This window comes from Diadema antillarum, unplaced genomic scaffold, assembly GCF_040938485.1.
Source record: "Diadema antillarum isolate AM-2024a unplaced genomic scaffold, OU_Dant_1.0 seq00000323_RagTag, whole genome shotgun sequence".
Taxonomy (NCBI): Eukaryota; Metazoa; Echinodermata; class Echinoidea; order Diadematoida; family Diadematidae; genus Diadema; species Diadema antillarum.
Genome location: NW_027271342.1, coordinates 206730 through 232136, shown reverse-complemented (window position 1 = coordinate 232136; position 25407 = coordinate 206730). Strand labels below are relative to the sequence as shown.

Genomic DNA, 25407 nt, shown 5'->3' with positions numbered 1-25407 from the left:
GGGGGGAGGGGGGGGGGGGTTATCATAATCAAATTAACGATGCATCGTTGCAATATCAAACGCTAGTTGACTAGTGAAGCAATAGAGAAAAGGGAACAAAACCTGACATCCGGCCCACTTATATTTCAGCTGGAAACGTGGCAAGCTTAAATAGCACGATGCCAATGTCGAAGATCCAAACTGAAGCCCTGCTTTAATAGTAATTTGTGTGTGTGTGTGGGGGGGGGGGGGTCATGAAGAGCACAATGTTATTGGAGGAAAAAAAGTATGAAATGGTAACAATCTCGAGCCTGTTAGCGCCTGTACAAGTATTCGTTGATATACAGATGGCCCTGTTCATCCTGTCGAGCTAGTGAGCCTTTTTTTTTTTTTGGCCAGGTGTCTTGCTTGTGAGCTTTATTTCCCTAGTACTATTTGCCTATAGTTTTGAGCTCGTGAGCCTGTTGTACTGCGTGTCTAGCTCGGGGGCTGTTTTTATTCGGTGTCTGGCTCGTGGATGTCGACCACTTGGGATGACCCCGGATGAAGAACATAAATGCAGGACTTTCCATCATAGACAGTCAAGACAAGACAGAGTGCAGTCTAGTGGTCAGCTTGCTGGTCACTTCTGAACATGCGTGATCCTGGTCCAGAGTCATGCACCTGGCTATTCAAAGAATACCATTAAATTTTGACACAGATGTCTATTAACAGGGTGGAGCATGCAGCTGTTAATATATTTCATTATTTGTTACTTATGGTGCTATAGAAATTTTACTTTTTCGTGGCATCAAGGGTCGTTCCTTCAGGAAATTGTGAGTAGAGCACTTTTCTCCTTTCTACAGTTGCATGGCTTTCATCTAATCATCGGTCACGTATTGATTTGGAGACGTCCACTTTCCTCTACCGCATATGAGAGGAAGAGTTAACTACATTTGGGCATCGAGCAAATGAAATGTGCAACAATTACTAATATAGCATCACTCATATTATGTTGAAAAAAAAGGGAGAAAAGGAAACTTATGTGTTGCATATGATGTGGTGATGATATGGCTCAGTCGGTATAGCACGTCTGTTTTCATATCTAAAGGACCCGGGATCGACTCCCTAGTCTCATTGAGTAATGTTGTGTGAAATCATACCGTCCCCTCTTGTAAGAGGCAAAATCACTTTGTCCCTCGGATAGGACATAACATTGAGGTCCTGTGTGTGAGAGAGTCACAACTCTTGCACGTAAAATGCCCCGCTTCATTCATTCATCGCAAAGAGCAGGATGCTGACCCGGTGAAGTGGCCAACACCTACCCACACAAAAACAGTGCGTTTATCTTCAAGCATGGAGCCTGCACTATGGAAGAAGTGGATGTATCGAAACTCACCTGAATTTCATAAGTTCTGCCTTATTTGGTGTCCATGGTTTTGAAAGTAATTGCTTGAAGAGGTAAACCTTTTCCGCCTCCATTTTGGTGAATCTCCAGAGCTTCTCAGAGACTGAAAGATTCCTGTAGAAATTAAAGACAGAATAGATTCTTCAGCTATGAAACGATTTTTTTTTACAATGTCATTACAATGTTGTAGAGGAGTCATACTCGGATCAAGGATCACAACGTTTATGCATAAAACCCTCGGAGGCTGAAGATTCGTTCGTGGAGATGGGGACTTGATGGGGGAAATGCCAGTTTAGATTTACATCAAGTGAGAGATTTGGTATATCACGCTCTCAATAATTAGGAATATGAAAGTTGGCAGCGAGTCATGCAATTATTCATTGATTTTCAGATAGCGGTTTGTTCACTCTGAACAATTTCTAACGTGTCGCTACGACGTATGTAATACAGACGAATTCCGGTTTCAGTTGCATCGGTGTATTACTGATATATTGTTGCTCTGATACAAATAAAGCGCTCGAAGGAACGTGATGTCCTCGTTGATGTAAGATCTATTAATTTACTAATCAATTTATTTATTTATTCAGTTTTATTTCAACCGGATAGCCCCATCAACAGGCAGGTACTGTTCTTCCTGGGGCCCTGAATACACAATATGGTGTTTTTCATACCTCTCTCTCCCTCCCTCCGTCTCTCTCTCTCTCTCTCTCTGTTTGTCTTTAATATTGTCGACTACATTTTCCCCTAAGTACTAGCCAATGCCAAGCAATCGAATATACACGTGATATTTATCGTGCATTAGTCTTTATTCATTTTACCATACATAGACGCATATCACCACTGTAGGCATATTTAAAGTTAAAAAATTAAAACTGTTGGGGCAACAAAGATGCAGTTAAAACATAAACTAAACAAGGTACTGTATCCTTTAACACACACCTTTCGAAAGCCATTCCGTATACTGTTACTTTTCTAGACACCTGCACAACGCATGTCCAACACAGGTTTTCATTGAAATGTCGTATTGGTACTAGGAAAACAAGTTAAATGTTTTTCTTCCCGCTTGATATGGCCGCCTTTCTCTATACATGTAATAATCAAAACTCTGGAAGGTAGCCAATCAACTGATCAGGAAACGCCTGTCAATCTTTGTAGCCACGTAAATGGCCATGGAATCTTAAATGACAGAGGCGTCACCAGCTTTTTTTCAAGGGGGGTGCGTTTTGACATTTAATGTAACGAGTTTTTTGGACAGACATCTGGAATTTCGGAAGCTCTCAATTCCCAGACTTTTAATGTGTGTAAGGGAAACCAAGCGGAGAAAGGGCACCGGCGTAGCTAGGATTTCATCTTTTTTTTGGGGGGGGGGGGGGCTGTTAGTATGCGAGGGAGCGAAGCGACCGAGCCCGAGCAAGCGGAGCGAGGAAGGGGGGGGGGGGAGGGTGTGGGAGGGGATTTTCCCCCTCCCACGCTGAGAACTCTTTGCATTTTGATGTTGTAAATGGTGCAATTTGGTGCATTTTTTTGCTTGTTTTATCGACTTGAAACAGTCCCACTCGTTTAAGGTAGCAGTATATTGTGATGTAGATTATTATTGAACAATTTGTCTATAAAATAGTATCATCCAATAAACTTCCTGTTTTAACATTTACACTGAATATCATGAACGCGACCAAGCAAGAGCGAGCGGAATGAGCGAGTGGGAGGGGGTGGGAGGGGGTGTCCTCCTCCCACGATGAGAACTTTTTGCATTTTTATGTTGTAAATGGTGCAATTTGATGCATGTTTTTCGGTGTTCTATCGAGTTGAAACAGTCCCACTTGTTTAAGGTAGCAGTACATTTTGATGTAAATTGTTATTGAACAATGTGCCCATATGATATCATTTGAATAAGCTTCTTGTATTAATTCTTACACTGATGTCATGAACGCGACCGAGCCCGAGCAAGCGGAGCGAGCGAGGGGGGAGGGTGTTGGAGAGGGTGTCCCCCCTTCCACGGTGAGAACTTTTTGCATTTTGATGTTGTAAATGGTGCAATTTGATGCATGTATTTGCTTGTTTTATCGACTTGAAACAGTCTCACTTGTTTAAGGTAGCAGTACATTTTGATGTAAATTATTATTGAACAATTTGCCTACACAACGGTATGATTGAAATAAACTTCTTGTATTAATTCTTACAATGAATATTATGAACGCTGTCTGTTAAGCAATCAAACAGAAAAAAGCATGCACACGAGGGTGTACATAAGGGGCATTTCTCCTCCAACATAAAGGTGATTTTGTATTTTCAGACCTGAAATTCAGCGATCTTGTGCAAACTTTTGGTGCAATACATTTTTTCCAGCCCCCTCCCAAAAATAATAATTTAAACAAATAGTTTTTTTTTTTCATTGAAGTGTTAATGGCTCTTATTCCGAGTGTGCATCATCTTTGTGTATGTACAAAGTATAGTGAGGTAGAGCTTAGGGGGAGTATGTGGGAAGGGGATTCCCCCTCCCGCTCAACGGAGCTTGTGAGATTTTAGAATTGAAATAAAGCGGTCTGAAACACACTTTTTGTGAAAAATTCGGAAATTGTCATATATAAGTATATAGATGGGACATGGCAATGAGAGGGTGGCAAGATACCTCTCCCATATTCGATTTTATTTTTTTCCGCCTTCCAAATCCCCGGTCAAAATCTTGGGGGGGGGGGCGACTGCCTCATCCCCCCCCCCCCCCTTGGCTACGCCAGCGGGAAAGGGTTAATTGAAAGTAGATAATATCCCTTCCCCCACGACGGAACTTTTGCATTTTTTAAGTAAAGTGAGAGATCTGGTGCACACTTTCGATGAAACATTTGTAAATCTGTCATTCTATATGGAAAATAGACCGAACGGGGGAGGGTGTGGGAAGGGGTATCCCCCTCCCACGCGAGAGAGACTTTGCTTTTTTAGAATTGAAATTCAGCAACCTGCCACCTGGTGCACACTTTGGATGAAATAATTGGACAGATTTCTAACAAAAGAGAAAGAAAAATCTTTTCATGTCGGGAATTATAATTATGTAGGGTGGGGCAAATGGTGGGCTTGCCCCTCCAATGTTATAGACTAACTTTTTTTCTGTCAAAAGGCAAGAAAATCTTCTCATTTCGGGAATCATATGGGGGGGGCAAAATTATAATATGCTTGCCCCTCCAATGTTTTTATGGGGGTAACTTTTTTTTCTGTCAAAAAAGCAAGAAAATCTTCTCGTCTCGGGAATTATGGGAGGGGGTGGGCAAAATGATATACTTGCCCCTCCCCCTTTTTTTTTCTTAATGAGGCTAAGGCTCGCACTTGGGTTCGCATTATCAATATGGATTGGTCAGAAGTAACGTGCTGTACATAGACTCTACATAGTAAGTGGCACACGTACATGCAAACGTGTACGTGCTCCGTACCGTACGGATGTACAGTACGGTCGATAAATAGTAAACACTGTAGAATACTAGAAGATATGTATAAAATCAGTGCTGCCAGAGCCCGGGGTGCGAACAGGCCTATTGTTTTTGCCCACGAATTTTTTGTCCCTGGCGCAAATTTAAAACAAAAGTAAAAACATTATGAAAAAACAAGAATAATTATTTGGCGTCCGGCGTTGAAGTCGTTCGCAGACTGAAGTGGTGATTTTTTTTTTTTTTTTTTTAAGGGTCTGAAGGGGGTGGTTCGCGCCCAACGCACCCCCCCCCCCCCCCTGGTGACGCCCATGAATGACAATCATGCTAATGTTACCCGAAGGCAGCTGAAAACAAGGCATATAGGAATATTGCCGACTCTCTCTCCCTCTCTCTTCCAGCCCCCCCCCTTTTTTCTCTCTCTCTCTCTCTCTCTCTCTCTCTCTATCTCTCTCCCCTCTCTGTCTCTCGGCTCTCTTTTTTTTTCTGGTGATACTCTTATTTCATCAAAACGAATAACGAAAATGACCTACAATGAAGAACATTTCTTCGTTTTGAAAATAGTACAACTTGAAGAACGCTTCCTTTAGTCGCTCCGCGAAATTCCGACGTTTACTTTACTCCCACGCATTTATACATGTCGCTGGAAGAGGAGCCGTGCAATATATCAGCAAATGCATTACTGATGAATAAATGGAGAAACTGCATTTAAAGTCACATTCCAACTACCACGAGAACAATTCGATTGCATGTTTCGTTCTGTCCATGATTTCGAATTTCATTCTCATAGGTATTATTCTACTTGTCTCAGAATTGGAAGCACTACTTAAAATAATTTGTCCAAAGGCTCATTGCTGCTTTCAGCTTTACAAGGGCTTCTTGCTGATTGTTCGCGAGGAGTCCAATTGCGTCTGATTCAGTGTAAAGCTTTCCAACCGTTTGACGCATTTTCTCTGGATGTCTTCTTTGTCACGATACTACAGCTTATGAGTGATGCGAGTGGGAGAAATTCTCAATTCAGTTGTGCTTTATTACCATCCAATAACATAAGGTAATACAAAGACAAAGCATACATTTGATAAATTGTATTGTAAACTTCACGTTAATGCAATCCCACTTAGCTGTGTTGTAGCCGCGAGTACTGGTGAGCTTGTTACGAGTGTCAACTTGTAAAAGCTGAGTAACATTGCTTTAGTCCGAGCGTTCAATAGGTGCTCTACGATACACGCCCGAGTGAATACGTTATTTGTACAAATAAAATAATGCCGAGTGGGATACGACTAAGACAGTGTGAGATGCCAGTAGGTAAGTAAGTCATTCGATTGGTGCGGAGTTTGGTGAGAATTATGATAACTTACGCATGAGTAAGACAAAGCTTTCCACTGTGTGAAACATTTCCCACTTTTGACCCTTAATAGTTCAAAAAATATATATCAGATAACACTGACATTGACATAAGCAATACCTGAATAGTGAACAATATTGTTTGAGGAACTTAAAAATGAAAGCATAAACACGTTCATTACATTCAAGATTAATTTTTAAGTTAGGGCTCAGATTTTGCTCTATTTTCAACCCTCTGTACAAAACTTCAACTTTGCACAGGGGTCAATAGTTGTGTATGGGAGTGTGTGGTTAACACCTAGACAATGGCCAGGGTTTGAGTGTTTTATAATTCATTCATGAGGAATTCCACTATCACAGCTATCTTTATTCATTTTCTATTGATCAAATATAAAACACAATTACAGAATCAAGAGAAAATATTCACATGATTACACAAAGGAGCATTGAACATTTAAAAAAAAACCAGGTACTTAAAACACTGACATCAAATCTCCATTTTTTATATAGAGGGAGCTGGTTCTTTTTCTTGGATATAAGATATTCTAATTCCTTATTAGATTTCAGAAAAGCCAAGAGACCTTCAGTTACAGGAGAATTACCTTGAAATTTGCAAACATAAACGTAGTATTTTAACATAAGAAAAACATAAGTTAGGAATTTATCCTCCTGCATCCCAAATATTTTCTGAAAAACAGAACATTGCGGAAGGTTGAATTTTCACGTTATCTTTTGTATTCATTATCTTTTTTATTAACATTCAAAATGGGCAAGACTCTGGGACATTCACAAAATATATGAATAAGTGTTTCAGGGTCATTGTTACAAAGAGAGTAATGAGATTTTTTTTCTTTTAATTTTGAACAGGAAGTCCTTGAATGCAATAATTGTCCTATGAAAAATCTTGAAATAGAACGCCCGTAGGCGAGGATCTATTGTACATTTGAAATTGGTCAAATGAGTTTTCTCCCAAATTATGCTATCAGATAATACACAAAGGCCCTTCCAAAAAGGGATTGATTTTTTATGGGATGCATTTATTTAAAAAAAAAATAGATTAAGAATATTTAGTAACTTTCTTACACTGCTTTAATTGCTTAATGATTTCTTCATAAATATCAACATCATTAATATTCAAACCATCTAACCACGGGGAAGGGATATTCTTTATAAGAATATATAAATATATATATATATATATATATATATATATATATATATATATATATATTCTTCTTTCATTAACCGAAATATCAAAATCCAAAACAAGCTCTTCAAAGAGTTTATAACTAGGATGCGGAGGGTAAGAAGATCTTTTACAAAAACAGTTCCCTTTTTAAACCAATCTTCCTAAAAGGAAAATTATTTGGATTTCGATCGTATGTTTCTATTAAACCAAATAACCTGAGAGTGACCTGAAATAAATACACATACACACACAAAAAAAATCGTTGTCCAAATTTTTAACTAAAATTTTATCTCTAAAAATATTCCAAATTCTTAAAAAGTCTGCAAGCTGTGTGACATTCCAAAGTATTCAATATATTTTCGGGAGCATACAACCTTTATAACATATTTCTCATATCACTGAACTGCTCGAGTGCAGAAAAGTCAATAGTCTTCCACATACTATCATAACTATCGTCCAAAAAGGGTTTGACCCGAGACATTTTTTGTGCAATACAAAAAGCATATGGATCAAACATACGAAGACCACATTCACCATAATCGTTACAAAAATATTTCCTCTTCACTCTACCTGTTCCCCTTTTCAAATGAATTTAAAGAATATTTTGTCGGGATCTTTATGAATATGAAGGGGAATTTTAAGACACACAAAAAAAAAAACTAGAAAAAAGTTTAAGCAACTGTGGCAATAATTTTTCATCCTGAAATGTAGCGTATGCAAGCATATGGAAACATGGGCTTATTTTTTTTTTATGTGCCTGTATTTTACCTTTTACCATGAATTCAGACTAGCAGCGCCCAGGGCAATCCATCATTAATTATTAATAAAGCATTCATGTGACTTGGAGTAAGAGACCAGAAGCGTAGTCAGGAGAGCTCTGAAAAGGTGGTATTCGTGTCCATTGTTCAGGGCAATTGTAAGCACACACTCACATACACACCATCGGTTCCTGTGTAAAGTTCAAGTTTTGTACAGAGGGTTAAAATTTGACCAAAATCTGGAACCCAACTTTAAAATTAATCATGGATTTGATGAAACTGATTTATGCTTTAATATTCAAATCAACTCCAACTAAATTGCACACTATTCAGTATTACTCATATCAATGTCAATGTTATCTGATATAATAACTATAATTTTTGAACTATTATGGTACAAACGTTTTTTGTAACACCTAGTACTAATAGTTAGGAGCTTGGTACAAGTTTTGTTCAGCTCCAATCGATGACATTGCAAGCACTTGAAGCTGGGACGTTTCTACTTCTGTAAGATGGTTTTCGGCTGTGTTTTGGCTGTGTTAGAGGAAATTGTAATTTCGAGTGGGTGCAGCATTTTCTAAATGGACCTCCTCTTCCGTTTGTCTCTACTCGTCAGCATGGCCTTGTATTCTTTTATATCTGTCATAGCTTAATTCCTACCTCTGTCTGTCATTCCTTGCCTGAGATCCGTTTGACTTTCTGGTCAAAAGTTTAGAACTTGCTAACCCTTCTCATTCTAATCTTTCATCTCCACAACCTTTCCTTTTCCCTTGATTCTAGGCATGCTTTGGAACGTGATATGCCGTAGCACTATGCTCATTTGTTGTGTGTCCATGTGCGTTTAGCTTTTGTATCAAAGATAATTATTTTGATCAGGTATGGTTATTTTGTGTAGGGGTGCACGTCAGGAGTTCGGCACCCACAAATCATACAGCCCACGTATACAGCCCGTGAGTCATACAGCCTACGAGTCATACAGCCCATGAGTTCGACACTAAGCAAACAATGAACACAAGACCGACACATGTGTTGTAATGTCGAACTCGTGGGCTGTTTTTACCTAGTGTCGAACTCACGAGCCTTATTTGCCTGGTGTCTAGTAATGGGCTGTATGACTCATGGACATTTTTCAACGTCGAACTCGTGGGTTGTATGACTCGTGGGTGTCGGTCTCATGGGATGACCACGTATGACTGATGGCATCTCATTCGGTAACACTCTAATACTCAGTACAGACTTTTGACTCGGCCAGGAACCTCGATATGAGACTAGATGGGCACTTGACATTGTCGACTCATGTGAATCAAATTTGCCAAGCAGCTCCGTCTGCTTTGCGCAAGATTGGAACAATTCGTCAATTTCTTTCTAAAAAGTCAACAGAAAGATTTGTTCATACTGACATAATGTGTTGTCTTGATTTCTGTAATGGTATTTTTTATGGTCTACTGAACAATGGAATCCAAAAGTTCCAAAACTCTGCGGCTAGATTGGTTACTCGTGCGGACTTGTGTGGACTTGTGTGGACACTCGTACTTGTGTGGACACAATGGTCAAGTAAATCCAGTTTTAAGACAAGGGCATTGGCTGCCGGTAAAACGGCAAACTGATGGCAAAATCTTAATCATGGTGTTTATGCGCTTGCAAAAAGTTGGCCCTACCTATCTACGACAGTCAATAGCAGAATATCGTCCTGCAAGAATTCTTTTATCCAGCCCCACAATATCGACAAATGTTTACAGTTCAACAAACAAATTCCCCACGCATGACAGTGGATGATTTTAGGAGTTGTTGTTGTTGTTGTTGTTGTTGTTGTTGTTGTTGTTTTTTTTTTTTTTTGAAAACGTAGGCGGATTGCTTTAATATGTCAATAGATTAGGCTTTGTGCTGCATGTCAAAACTTTGTCCCTCTTCATCTTATGTTGTTTCCTCTTCTCTCTCTCTCTCTCTCTCTCTCTCTTTCTCTTTCTTATTTCTTTATTTTCCTTCAATGTGGTATATGGTATATTATCATTATCATTTCTTTTGATGTAAATGATACTCACATTTATCTGACTGGTAAGAAAGAAAGAAGTTCGATCTAGTTTCCACCTGGTAAAGATACAGAGCTGACAACTTTGAACGGCAAAAAGCTCGCTACAGTCTCTCAACTTTGAATAGCTTCATGTACTAGGATTAGACATTATTATTATTATTATTATTATTATTATTATTATTAGCATTATTATTCATTTCTTTAATCATTTATTCATTTGTTAGTTTATTAATCTAATTATTCATTTATGAAGTTTTCCACTGAGAATAATGCGTAAAGAAAACTGTGTGGAGATATAATTTCATTCCTTTGTAGACCAGATCATTAGTATCATAAATGAAGCTCGTGTGCTGTACTTTTGTATGTATGTCCTATAGTGTGTGTGTGTGCGCGCGCGTGTGCGTTTATGAGTGTGTGCAGTGTATGTTTGTTTTCCTTTTGTGAATTTGATTTGATGGTTAAGATTTATATATTTCAGGGTGGATGTGACGTATGCAGTGTGTTCTTTTTCTCTGTGCGTGAGAGGGGGTTATTATTAAACGTGGTTGTAGGCGAGAAATTCATAACTACATAAGGAGAGGATAGTGACTACGTGTTCTCCTTTTAGGGGAGGGAGGGGACATATTGACATTAGGTTGGTAAGCACACACATGCGATTATCATTTTGTTTTGCATGATAGAATAAGAGATAAAGGGATCTGGTGATATTTCTAGAAATATGTATATGTTCTTCGATTAATTGAATTAAGATGTATGAGATTTTAGTTTACTGCAGGCTTTTATGTAATGCCGTCGTTTTTGTTTATTCATTTTGTTGAGCTGCAGAAATGAATTCTGTACTATAAGACATTAGTACAGATAGTTGCAGGTCTTTGTGCAAGTTGCTTTTTTTTAATGAGTCTGTATAAACTTTCTTTTTACATGTAAGAATAATTTTGCGATCAAGCAGTATTACTGAGTGGAATACATTTTCACTGTATTGGTGTTCTTGTGAATCTGACGCTGATACCGAACGAAATTTTATCAAAGAAAACCATTAAAAACAAGAGCACTCTTAGAGAGCAGACCTCCGCCAAGTAGCCGTGGTTGACACATCGCCATTTCGTAGGCAGTGTCTTCGACACAACCATAGGGTATAGGGTCATCTACACAACACACTTGGTGAAAGTCTGATCACCCGTTCTTGGATTATTGAGATATTAGATTTATTTCATGTCTTTATGACCCCATGATCGTGGACCTTTGACCTCATAAACCCCAAATTAAACTCTTTCTTTGTTACTTTATTATAAACACACCCTGCAAGTTTGGTGAAAATCTCTAGTCCGTTTTTTAGTTATTGGAGAGGAAGCTTATTTTTTTCTGTTCCTTTTGACCTCTATGCCGTTTGACCTTTGACCTCATGACCTCCAAATTAAATTGTTTCTGTCTTATGTACTTCATTATAAGCACACCCTCCAAGTTTTGTGAAAGTTCTTAAGTTATTGAGAGATTAAACTTATTTCACGTCCTTTATGGCCCTATGGCCTTTGACCTTTGATCTCAAGGCCCCCAAATTTAACTGTTTCTCTTTTAATACTTCAATATGAACCCACACTGCAAGTTTGGTGAAAATTCGATCATCCCTTCCGAAGTTATTGTCAGAGATTTAGCTTATTTTATGTCCTTTATGATTCCGATGACCTTTGATCTTTGACCTCGTGATCCAAAAATTGTATTATTTCTTTCTTATCTCATTATAAACACACTCTGCAAGTTTGGTGAAAATTTGTCCATCCGTTCTTTAGTTATCTTGTACGCAAACATACAGACAGACTGACAAACAGACACAGAGACAAGTAAAGCATACTGAACCGAAAATATAACCTTCACCGACCGTAGGTTTCACCTACTAGCAGAGGTAACTTTATTTATGCATTTATTTACTTATTTGTTTATCTATTTATTCAACTATTTTTTGTTTATTTGCTCATAATTATAAAGACAGGGTGGCACGTTCACAGACGTGGTCTTCCATGGGGCACTATGATATAAAACAAAGAATATTTCAAATACAGAATCCTACAACACAGACTATAATACAAACATAAAATACAAAGCAACATACACAAACATCAAAGAGATTGTATAGTATTGATGGAGATGAGAATTGGGCTTTTAACTTTTTGCGAGATGCCGAGACCACTTATGAAATCGTACAGAGCATACCATTGGAAGAGGAATTCAAAGTTTATTAGATGAAAATCGGTTTTGGAATCGTTGAGATATCCAAAAACAAAATAAAACAAAGCGATCCTAATAAAAGGTGATGGGTCCCGCCTTTTTCTAGGAATGCTCTGTTTTGGCTATCTCAGCCATTTTAAAACAGATTTTCATCGAATGAATATTGAATCCGAGGTAAAAATGGCAGAGGTAAAAATGGCAGAGGTTAAAATGGCAGAGATAAATATGGCAGAGGTAAAAATGGCAGGGGTAAAAATGGCAGGGGTAAAAATGGCAGAGGTAAAAATGGCAGAGGTAAAAATGGCAGAGGTAAAAATGGCAGAGGTAAATATGGCAGAGGTAAATATGGCAGAGGTAAAAATGGCAGGGGTAAAAATGGCAGGGGTAAAAATGGCAGAGATAAAAATAGCAGAGGTAAAAATGGCAGAGGTGAAAATGGCAGGGGTAAAAATGGCAGAGATAAAAATGGCAGAGGTAAAAATGGCAGAGGTAAAAATGGCAGGGGAAAAAATGGCAGGGGTAAAAATGGCAGAGGTAAAAAAGGCAGAGGTAAAATGGCAGAGATAAATATTGCAGAGGTAAAAATGGCAGGGTTAAAAATGGCAGGGGTAAAAATGGCAGAGATAAAAATGGCAGAGGTGAAAATGGCAGGGATGAAAATGGCAGAGATAAAAATGACAGATGTAAAAATGGCAGAGGTAAAAATGGCAGGGGTAAAAATGGCAGGGGTAAAAATGGCAGAGGTAAAAATGGCAGAGGTAAAAATGGCAGGGGTAAAAATGGCAGGGGTAAAAATGGCAGAGGTAAAAATGGCAGAGGTAAAAATGGCAGAGGTAAAAATGGCAGAGGTAAAAATCGCAGGGGTAAAAATGGCAGATGTAAAAACGGCAGAGGTAAAAATGGCAGGGGTAAAAATGGGAGAGGTAAATAATTATGTGGTAAAAATGTCAGAGGTAAAGTTGTCAGTGGTCGAAATGTCAGTGGTCAAAATGCTAGAGATAAAAATGCCATTGATAAAAATTTAGTCTTTGAAATGCAAGAGGACGAGGTAAAAGTGACAGAGATTTTTTTTTCTTCATGTTTCTGACACCTTTCTCGCAATACGCGCTTTTCGTGCCTTCTCCTAAAATAAAGCACGGGGGAGACCGCAGAAAAATGGGACACGGGGAGAAATATGGGACACTCATGTAACATGTAAAATGCTCGGCCAGTCAACAATCCAATTATATCAGTAAAAAGATGAGCCTCGGTACACCTGAAAATGGACATATTAACCACTATACAGCTCTACAGGTATCTTGTCAGTAAAATATCAAACTTACTTTAGATCTGGTAGGTCCTATACTATGTTAATACGTATTTTAAAAAGTGTGCAAACTTCTGAAAATAAAATTGCTCGATAACAGACATGCAGGTATGAAAAATTGGCAGGGATCTTTTACTGTTTCTGTTACCACTGGGAGAAATTTAATAGGGCAGTGTTACATTTCTCCCCGCAGCACATGTAAAGAGAGTCTTGCAGAGCTTCAGCGATCCCTGTGTAAATTGAATCGCGATCATATGGTAGTCATAGGCGGTGATTTCAATCTACCTGGATGGGATTGGATTGGATTTTCTTACTGTTGTTGTATAACGAGGGAACAACGTCATTTTCGGTGGCTGAATCTACCAATCTTTAGCAACACACCATGTTGATAACATAATGGAATCTGACTTTGGAGCAACAACTAAGTTTGAAAGGCATCAAACATTTACATTTTTTCGCCTGCGGATTCGTTCAACAATGATTGAAAGAAATCCCATGGCAAACTATCAGTTTTTACTCTCATTAAAACAGTTTATTGCTAAAGTTCGTCTCCAGTTTTAATAGGCATAAGTTTGTAAAGTGACCACAAAGTGTTCATTAAACTTCGAGATATTTGTTTTTGCGCCATGTGATACTTGAACAATATAATAAAATATTTTGCGAGAGCTTACTTATGTCTGCCGATACATCTGCTGTAGTTTGTTTTTTGCGTTTTGTATTTTTACTTCTACATTATGTCGTGATCAGGCCTTGTGAGATAAATAGGCTCCTACGAAACCTGAATGTGAGAAAATTATATTGAACAGGGGAAAAATTAGCGGTTTGCTTCGACTGTGTCTCCTTCACTTCTTTACACTAAACAGTTCAAAAAAATGAACAATAATGACAATATACTAGCCTCGTTTGTGTAAGAGTGTGTATGTGAGAGTATGTATATCTGCGTATATGTTTATACCAAAAGTGGGTTCGTATTTGTGTGTGTGTGTGTGTGTGTGTGTGTGTGTGATAACTTCATTGGGCGAAACAACGTAGGATTATACTGTTTAAGGGCTTTGCAGCATTGTTGGAACCCCCTTATAATGATAGATAATAATAATAATAATAATAATAATAATAATAATAATAATAATACTGAATTAAAAAAATATTTCTCGCAGGCCTACTAGGCTCTTAGCTGGATTATTATTTCTCTGCACACAGACAGATTACGCCACTGCACTTGAATCAAACTCAGAATAATGAGAGTGCTCATTATTCAATCAATATTCTTCAAATCTGCAGTTTGGATTTGATAATTCGATGAATACAGTTTGCTCTGGCTACGTTATCATTCAAAACCTCTTCATACGTTTATATCTGACGAAATCGCTCTCATTACTTCTGACATTTTACTTCTGCCATTTTTACCTCTGCCATTATTACCTTTGCCATTTTTACCTCTGCCATTTTTACCTCAGCCATTTTTACCCCTGCCATTTCTACCCTCTGCCATTTTTACCCCTGCCATTTTTACCTCTACCATTTTTACCCCTGCCATTTTTTACCCATGCCATTTTTACCTCTGCCATTTTTACCTCTGCCATTTTTACCTCTGCCATTTTTACCCCTGCCATTTTTACCTCTGCCATTTTTACCTCTGCCATTTTTACCTCTGTCATTTTTACCCTGCCATTTTTACTCTGCCATTTTTACCTCTGCCATTTTTACCCCTGCCATTTTTACCTCTGCCATTTTTACCTCTGCCATTTTTACCCCTGCACATTTTTACCCCTGCCATTTTTACTTCTGCCATTTTTTACCTGGCACCGTAGATTCAGATGTGTGACATATAAATGCATGGAGAGCTCACTATATTATATCATACATTCCGATTTTGTCAACAATTTGTCGCTGAAGTAAATACTCGTATTTCCCATCATTGTCTACAGTTCATGTACGTGTGTGTTAGTCACGCAATCGAAATGATATTAGACATGCTACGGAACATGAACAATGCACGCACTCAGGCCAGAACTTCCCAAAAAGCGTGCGCCCCAATATTGACCTGCCTCTGCTGAGGTCAGCGAAGCAATCGTGAAGCCTCTGATCGTCATCCGTGAGGATCTGATGACATCGCGACAACATCTGTTCTCCAAAGCATCTTCCCACCAGAACACCAGGTATACGTGGACCATTGATGGGAGAATTTTCTCTCTGACGAGAGGCGGTCGGAAAGTGCGCGTGAGGAACTCAAGCGATCTGGAACGACTGGACTAGAATGACATGTAATTATCAGTTTTTTGTTTTTTGTTTTTGTTCGTATTGTTTTGTTATGGATAGAGCTGTAAATAGTGATCTAGATTTTGGCAGTAATTTTGATTGTTCGTATATAAATCTCAATGAGTTTTGTAAAATACATCATGATACCTCTCAGTTTAGTTTACTACATTACAATGCGAGGAGTCTTAGGAGAAACTTCGATAATATAATCGGTGATTTGACGATATCGAATTTCCCGTTTTCTGTTATTGGGATTAGTGAGACATGGATTACTGATAATGGTAGTTTTGTGTTCTTTAGATGGTTACACTTTATATAATTCTAATCAAATTTCTGGACGTGGTGCTGGAGTTGCGTTGTTTGTTAGAGATCACTTGAAGGTTTCAGTGTTAAACAGTATATCATTTCATGTTCAAGGTGTGGAGTCTTTATTTGTAAGTTTTGAGTATCTAAATCACAGGAATATTGTTGTCGGTGTAATATATCGTAATCCTTCCAGTAATGGAAATGATTTTCTTAGTGATTTGACAGTATCATAAACGAAATGCTTAATATTTCCAAACACATCTACATTATGGGTGATTTCAATATAAATTTATTACAATTTTGATACTTATCCTAATGTATAACTCATTTAGATTCATTATACTCTCATGGTCTATTTCCTGTGATAGACAAACCAACCCGTATAACAAGGATTCTGCAACTCTTATTGATAATGTTTATCCTAGTGTTATTAATAAAAACAGTTCATCTGGAATACTGTTATCAGACTCTAACGACCATTTCCCAATTTTTCACATGTCTAGCATCAAAATTTATTCCAAGGTTTTACCCAGTCAGAAATCATACTTCGCGAAATATAACCTCTTCAACGATTAACTCTTTTCTTTCTGATTTGAAAAACACTGATTGGACCGATGTTTTAACCTCAATGATGTTGATGTAGCATATTATACGTTTCTTCATACTTTTTTGTCTCTTTGCGATAAACACATGCCCCTGAAAGAGCAATAAGCCCAAGATTCACAGAAATATTTAAAAGAAACCGTGGATAACTCGAGCTTTACTCAAATCTATAAGAAGGAAAAATGCTCTTTTTAAGCGATTTCACTTTTGCCTCACTGTTGAAAATGAAATTATTTATAAAAGCTATCGCAATAAACTTAATTCTCGTCTTTGCGTTTTGCGAAAAGAAAAGTATGAATTTTAATGAATTACTTGGTTAGAAACATTTCGAAAACATCACATGGTATTTTTTATAACGGCAAAGAGATACATGATTCTTCCGATATTGCAAACACATTCAATGATTTTTTTTTTTTTTTTTTGTGAGTATTGGTACCTCATTATCACGATCACTCACTGTTACCGATGTGATTTTTTCTAGTTTTATGCCGAAAATGTTCGATAAATCAATGTTTTTTAAATCCCATCTCTGAATGTGAAATTATCGATGTCATCAGGAGCACCAATCAAAGTAAAAGTCCGGGATATGATAATGTATCTATTGATATTGTTAAACCGAGTGTATATATTATAAGTAAACCTTTGACTTATATATGTAATTTATCTTTACAAACTGGTGTTTTTTCGTCGAAAATGAACTAAGCTAAAGTAATACCTGTCTACAAAAAAAATTCTACGTCTGACTGTGGGAATTATAGACCAATTTCTGTACTGCCATTATTTTCTAAGATACTCGAGAGACTTGTTTATAATAGACTGTACAATTATTTGACGAGTAATAGTTTGCTCACTTCTCAGCAGTATGGATTTAGGAAAAATTGTTCCACCGAATTTGCAATTATTAATTTATATGATCAAATTTTGACGTATATTGATATTAATAGACATACAGTCGCCGTTCTTTATGAGTTTGATGTCGAAGGCTTTCGATACTTTGTCACACTCGATAATTGTATCCAAGTTACAATATTATGGGCATTAGAGGTATACCGTATCTTTGGTTTAAAGTTATTTGTGTAGCCGGAAACAGTTTTCTGTGGATCAAGGTCACTCATCCAATCCAAAAATCATTTCATCAGGTGTACCCCAAGGTTCGATCCTGGGTACCATTGTTATTTTTGATTTACATAAATGATCTGGTTAATTGCTCACAATTTTTTGAGTTTGTCATATTCGCTGATGATACGACTCTGATTGCCTCCTATCAAAATTTTGAGACTCTGGTCAGTAGGATCAATATTGATTTGGATAAAGTATATAATTGGCTTGATTGTAATGAATTATCTTTGAATATTCTGAAAACAAAATTTTCTGTCTACAGAAACAGACAAATAGAAGATTTTGTTATGATAATGTCCGACTTTCTATTAACAATATTTGATTAGAGCAATGCTCTGTTGTCACATATCGGGGGTACAACTCGATGACTTGCTTGACGTGGGATTTCTCATGTAAATTTTGTTTGTGGTAAAGTATCCCGGATTGTTGGAGTTATGAATAATTTGAAAAGTATATTGCCTTTTAATGTTCTGTTGTTATTATATAACGCATTCATTTTACCCCATATAATGTATTGTAATGTGTTATGGGCTTCGTTACATCCCTTTCCCTGTCAAGAGTGCTACGACTCCAGAAGAAAACACTCCGTGTTTGTGCGAACACTCATTATTTTGCTCCGTCAAACCGCTTTCACACATTGAATGTCCATGACTGCAATGTCTTGCAAGTTGCCTCTTTGATGCATAGGTATTTCACCAGAAAGCCTTTCCCCATATCTCACCGAAATGTTTTGTTTGAATAATAAAGTACATAGTTACAACACCCGTCAGTCATCCAAATTCCACCGCTGGAAAATGGAAACAAACATCCATTCAAAATCAGTTCGCCACCAATGGTCCGGTCATTTGGAATTCACTACCTCCCAGTATTCGAAATTCACAATTTAACAGGTCGTTAAAAAAAAAACTCTCAAAATATTTTCTCCTCGCCAAATACTAGTTTCATGTTGCTTCACACTTGATCTACCACTTGTATAATTTACCCAACACTGGCGTTGCATTTTCTTTTATTTTCGTGTTTTCCAACTCCTCATAGTCAGCGTGATCCCTATCACTGCAAAACCCTTGAGGCTTTTACGGGACACCTTTTTCTTTCACTTTACTTCACTTCTCTCTTGTTCTTTTTTTAAACAGTCTGACTTCTTTAAAAGTCTGACTTGTTACTACTTTGTTATATGATGACCTATGTCATCCGTTTGTGTACTATGTGTGAATTATGTTATATTTCGTCTTTTTAATTGTATATATTGTAAATGTGGAAAGAAATAAAGGAGAGTTCTATGCTCTCGGTCAATCAATCCATTTGTTTGGTTCCAAAATGTGCTTAATTCAGCAGGATCCAATCAGAAACCTATGTGCGTATTTCACTGGAATTTGACCCAAGAGGGAGGCCAGGTTGGCTAGCTTTCTGGCCTGTGTAGCTTTCCAGAGTGATTTTACAATAATATTACTAGTACTTCATTATTTGGCTCTGAAATGTTTCATTTCTATGCAAGAAAATTCCTTGGATAGATGGGGAAAACAGGAGGAGAATGTGTAGGGATAACAAATTATCTAAGAAAAATACACAAAGTCACAACATCTCCGTGCTCAAAAGTTTTGTCCCAAGAGGTGCTGAATCCACAAAGAATCAAAATATATTAATTCTCTAAAAATCAGTGTAGACACGTCGATTTTTCCAAGGCATGTTTTCTTCATCCTATTATGGGATGATGGGAACATTACGTCATTGCATGAAAACAGCTTCAACATGTGAAAGAAAATACATGTGTACACGTTTTTAATTTTACCATCAAAAGCGGATTAAGTACCTCTTCATATTGATGTGTGGATATGAATTTGTGAATTAAAGATTTACAAATAATGTCTGTGTCCTGCATGATTATGGGCTCAGATGAAATTGCAGTATTTCGATGTTTTTGACTTCCATAGGTTACGGGTTTTGTATTTCACTGTGCATGTCAAGAACGCTTTCTTAAATGCATAAACTTACCTGAGATCACCGTATTCACACAAAATTAGCCCTGTTATCCAACGTCAGATTATTACCGTAGATTATATTATAAGGCTAACTTTCTCATCAAACACTGCATTTCACTTAGTATGGATTCCTTTCTAATCTGACAAGTCCAATTGTAAACAGTAGGAAAAAAATAAATACATTTGTTAGCAGCTACAAAAAATAGTAAAGTTTAGTCGGTGCATAAACGTTCGAGTAGTATATAGTAAAAGTATGCAAGTAGCTTTTATATTGGGTCATAGGGAGAACATAATACCCTCCCCTCACACTTTCCTATAGAACTAAAAAAAAAAACCAATTATAATGATAACTTCGAAGATTTTGTCATCCTTAATCTGGGTTCAGGAAAATGCAGAAAATGCAACGGGGAGGGGGTTGCCCTATCCCCCGTGCTCCGTGACTGCCTTGGCCTATCTATTCTACCGTTCATTTTACTACGGTATAAGCTCCTTGCCATCAGATGTTCATACAGACAATGAAATGAGCTATGTGGTTTGCTCTTATTCTCGCTGCGTTTTGATTCTGGCTAGGCATAATGCATGTCTAGAGCAAACTGTAATGTCCTCCTTAATCATGACAATGTATCACGCTGTTATTTATCTAAGCACATTTTGTTGCCTTGTTATCATTTGCGGAATACAAACTACCAATAATGTGATCGAAAAACAAAATACATGCTTGCTAAAAGATACCTGTTATCTGCACTTGACTTCGAAGGACGAAGTTTAGATGCCTCGTTAAAATTCTTCAGGACGTCTTTGGATGAAGTTCTAAGTTGGTCGCCGGGCACAATTTTCTGCACGACTCGCCGTATTACTCGGACTACTTTCACGACACGTTTCGGTTCCTCCATAGCTTTGGCGTGATCCTCTTTCGGGCTTTTTGCCAACACAACGTCCATCGTCCTTCGTGTAAAACAAAACAAAAAATAACATGAATCCTATGCACGTTAACCATGCACATGCTAACCCGCCAGTCGGAGAAAGACGTGAGGTTCATATCATTTCTTCTTAAGTGTGTGATCCCTTGAAAAAGGCCAAATGATAGAGTGTTGTAAATGCCTTATTCTTCATTCATTAGTGTCTGTCATGTCCTACATCAATATGAATGAAAATGATGTGTTTATTCATTGTTACATTACTAGACTAGTCAAAATATCATCTTCACCCAACTGCAAGAGTAGGAATTCCATACCAGCGCAATTCGTTCTGTTCTCCTCAACAACACACTAAAAGTCCCAAAGAATCCAGCTGGGGAAAATTATCACATTTGCATAATATGCAAATTAGATTACACTGTGACAGAAATATGGTATTTTAATCAAAAGTGTTTATGTAGGCCTTAGACTGGACCACCAAATTGTTTAAACAATACACATCATTTGTACAATGCAAACATTTTTTATAAAGACGATCTGGTTCTTAATTGATATTATCATTGTTATAATTTTTATTCTAATATTATTCTATAATGTAGTAATATATTATTCTATTATGTAAATTACCTTTTGTTAAAAGATAAATCAATAATTCTTTTTTCATTTGAATCAAAATACCCAATACAATCAAAGCAAGTGCAAAGATTCATGATTTCAGTTTCACTTCACATGTAAGAATGTTTTCAAAATTGATATTATGAATTCACTTTGTGTTAAGTGCAAAATAGGTTTTTTATCGGGTAAAAAAAAAAAACACCTTGACCTTCATTCAGATTCGAAGTACCAAACTGAACAAAAAAGTTTTGAAAATCCATACTTTGTCCAATGATTTTATCCCTATTTGGAGGGTGTCGAATCCGAATATGGATGATGCAACTTGTTCTATCCTTGCATGGTCTGATATCTTCAAGAATGCTGCAAAAATATTTACCAAAATCTGAAATGCCTATATATTTCATTAAGAATGGTAAAAAGATCGAAAAATATGATGGCTTTACTCTATTTGCAAGGTGATTTATCTGAATCTGAATCATGATTCAGAAGCAATTGATGATGACATGATGCAATTCTTGCACCCGTGAAAGCTTTTGAAATATTCAAGATGTCCAACAAAATGGTCGCCACAATTACAGTCAACAAAATTACTGTGTGTATTTCCTTATATGTTACATCTGGTTAAAATTTAAAAAAAAAACAAGAAATGGCTTCACCCAATTTCGAGGGTTTTGAAACATAATCTGGATGATTCAACTCTTGAGCTTTTGAGATATTCAAACTGGCCGCTACAAGTCAAAATTCTTGAAACGATTCAACGATACATATTACGTTTCACAATAATTTTCTTTTCAAATCGAATATAATGTATCTAGATGCACATTTTACACAATAGTCAGATTTCTTGCATCAACGTTCAAAACGTTATATGTGAACATGGACGCAGTTCGATTGTTCAACACCGGTATTTGAAATGATTTATATGTTATCAATAATGTTCACATGGTTCTAATTTCTCTCCTCTCATTTACGCCAGGATGTCATGATTTCAATTGTACTATTCTTCACCGCATCAGCAGTGAAATGATTTGCCATTTAAAGTTCTCATTATTGATGCAATCACTGGCCACGTAAACATTTGGGGTAAATTCCCTGCTATTCGTTATGGCAGTCACTCTCATTTTTGCCTTTCTTACACAGAATAAGGAAGAAAAAGGCGATGACATCAATATGGTAATTTTTTTATGTTTACTTAATGTCGCTTTTTATTTCAAGTAACTTCTCTTAGGTATCTAAATCATCTTGTTTATCAACCATGCGCGATACAATGATATTCAGATGCAAGAAAGTAGTATTTCTAGCATACAAAGTTTTCACAATATGCTGCCACCATCAACAAATTCATGAGTAAATGCCATCATGCTGACTCATGCTGACGATATTTCTATTCTTCGGAATGGATTACACTAGCACTACTCTCTGTGGGGAAACATTGAATACGGTTAATCCGGTCACTCAAGATTTCGATTCTTCCCATTTGAGTCTAGTTATTTAGAAGTAGAGATTAGATATTGGAATTGAAAGCGACAAGTTAAAGACACAGGCTTCTGCATTTTGTAATAACGCACTATGTAAAGTCATGTTGCTTCAATTCATTTTCAATTTCGTATACAGATATTTACTGCAAAGTTTGATTCCATCAAATAGAATTCGTTTTGGTTATGTATACATCAGACCGTAAGACTAACAGCAAGATAAACAAAGACGGAAAACAGCACGAACTTGAGGACACGTGCACTGCTTATGAATGAATGGTCGAATTGTATGAATAGTTGTGATAACAAAGAAGCTATAAGACTATATCCTTGATGACATAGTGCTAAACATCCACAATATAACCACATAGATTGATACATACTCTATTTCATTGAGAGTGGTTATGTCCGCTTATTGGTACTTTGTAAGGCAAAACGTGTAGTTCTATGACTTGTTGTAATCCGATTTCTTTAAGACATCAAAGTTTGAGGTCTTGATCTTTCTTGGTTTATTTCATTTTTGATGAGAGTGCTACATCAATCAAAACGCTGGGGTGACATTGAACACTTGAAATCATTCCGCGTTTTTATAATGAGTTATCGAATCTGGAATTTTGAAAACGAAACCCCTAACGTTACAGAGTGTGTGTCAACCACCATGTGTAATTCCTCAGCCATCTAGTTTAAGAAAATGATGTCAGGATGTAGGGCCTAAATTTTGAAGGGGGACTGCCGCTGAAATGTAATTTAATATAAAGGTATAAACCCTATTGTTTGTGCTGTACTACATCAAAATTATTAATCACTGACGTTTATATATTATATAGAATATACATTTACTTACTCTATTCTACCCTTTGCAAGATCATTTCTCAAGTCATGAGACATAAACTATGTGAAGGGCATTGGTGTATGACCAGACAGGGGAGACATGAGGGTAACTACATAAATCAGCTGAATATTTCTCGGAGTCACCCTCAAATGCGCACATCGGAATTGAATGGACAATGCTAGGCGAATCGTGCCAACGCCTCCTCCTGCTTTTGCTGTGTTAGCAAACGCGTGAAGCACGCTCTAGCAACGTTAGGTACGATATGAGTTGAGGAGACAACCTCATTAACATTTTCCCTCCGGCGCGTTTTTGAATACACATTGTACTACACACGAACACAGACATTTACTCGGTGAAGCAATGGGCGATTTCCAGAATCTTGGCTCAGAACTGCCTCCGGCTGGTACGGTTAGATTGCTAACATGCACTGTATACTATAGAATTCCATTGAAACAGACAGGAGACTCATACGTAAACAGCCTTTTTTATGTTCGTTAGGACAGTTCAAAATAGCATCTATATGCATGGCATAAGGAAGTAATGAAACTATTAATAAGAAAAAGAGGACAACGATATATCCAGAACATTGTTATGAAATATTCATCGAGGACGATGACACTCATAGTATTACCACCTCACTCAGATAGTATATGTGATTTTTTTTTTAAATAAGAAACAAGCTCAGATAACGTTTGAGACGTTACAGGGGAGAGGGTTGTTGTTCATCTTGACCCAACCAGGAGCAATCAGACCCCCCCCCCCCATCCGCCAAAATACGTTACTTGGCCACTGTTACTGTTTGACAATGAAAAAAAAAAAGCAATCTATATATTAATCACAGTTTATTTACCACAACGTTAGTAAAGCTGCATATCCCACATTCGGGAACACGATTAAAACGCATAGTTAATGCTATCACAGTTTACATACTCATTTTTGTTTCAGGCTTTGCTATCATCTACGATGGGCCAAAGTATTGGAACTCACTTCCTAACGATATAGTAACAGCAAGAACTTTGAATTCATTCAAGAATAAATTAACATTATTTTCATTGAAATCTTATAATGTACAACCGAATTACTAGTAGGTTTGCTTCATTATCTCAATCAAGTCATCATTTTTTATAAGCATTAATCTATTATTAGAGAAAAATAATCTGTCAAACATAAGTCCTCCTCAGATGTTACTGTTATTGAACCGTATATCATTGTGTCTATTCTCTCCTTTTTATGATGTCCTCTCTTCTGTATTCTTACCGGTATATGTACCCAATTTTTCGCAATATCAATCCAGGGTCCGTCTTATCATTACTCTTACATCATGGATTCCAGTTTGCTTGTGTCCACGATGACGCGTGTTGTAGTATCATTTTTTCTCTTTTTTCCCCTTTTTTTCTTCCTTTTTTTTCTTCTTTCCTTCCTAATTCAATTTTATGTCAGTTGACATTGGTTTCTTTGATTTTGTTTCATATATCTGTTTGTAGTTTCATTAAGTCATTATTTGTTCTCTTATGTATTTCTGAGGGTCCCATATCGTCCGAGCTTTGCTTTTTAGTGGGACCCTCCATTTCCATTCCCATCTTTGTACTATGCATATGTATAACCCCCCCCCCCCCAAAAAAAAAGAAATGCAATTATGTTGTTACTCATGATCACATGCATTTTGTT

The 25407-nt window shown here is 37.1% G+C and overlaps 1 protein-coding gene across 1 annotated transcript in view; it reads right to left on the bottom strand.

Moving 5' to 3' along the window:
* Window positions 1-25407, bottom strand: part of LOC139730620 (alpha-N-acetylneuraminide alpha-2,8-sialyltransferase-like) — a 65885-nt gene that overhangs the window by 16192 nt on the left and 24286 nt on the right. Inside the window, exons 3-4 of the mRNA XM_071641477.1 lie at window positions 20633-20845; window positions 1358-1480 (exon numbers count right to left, since the gene is read on the bottom strand). Coding sequence (XP_071497578.1) covers window positions 1358-1480; window positions 20633-20845 — 336 coding nt within the window. The remainder of the gene's footprint in view (window positions 1-1357; window positions 1481-20632; window positions 20846-25407) is intronic.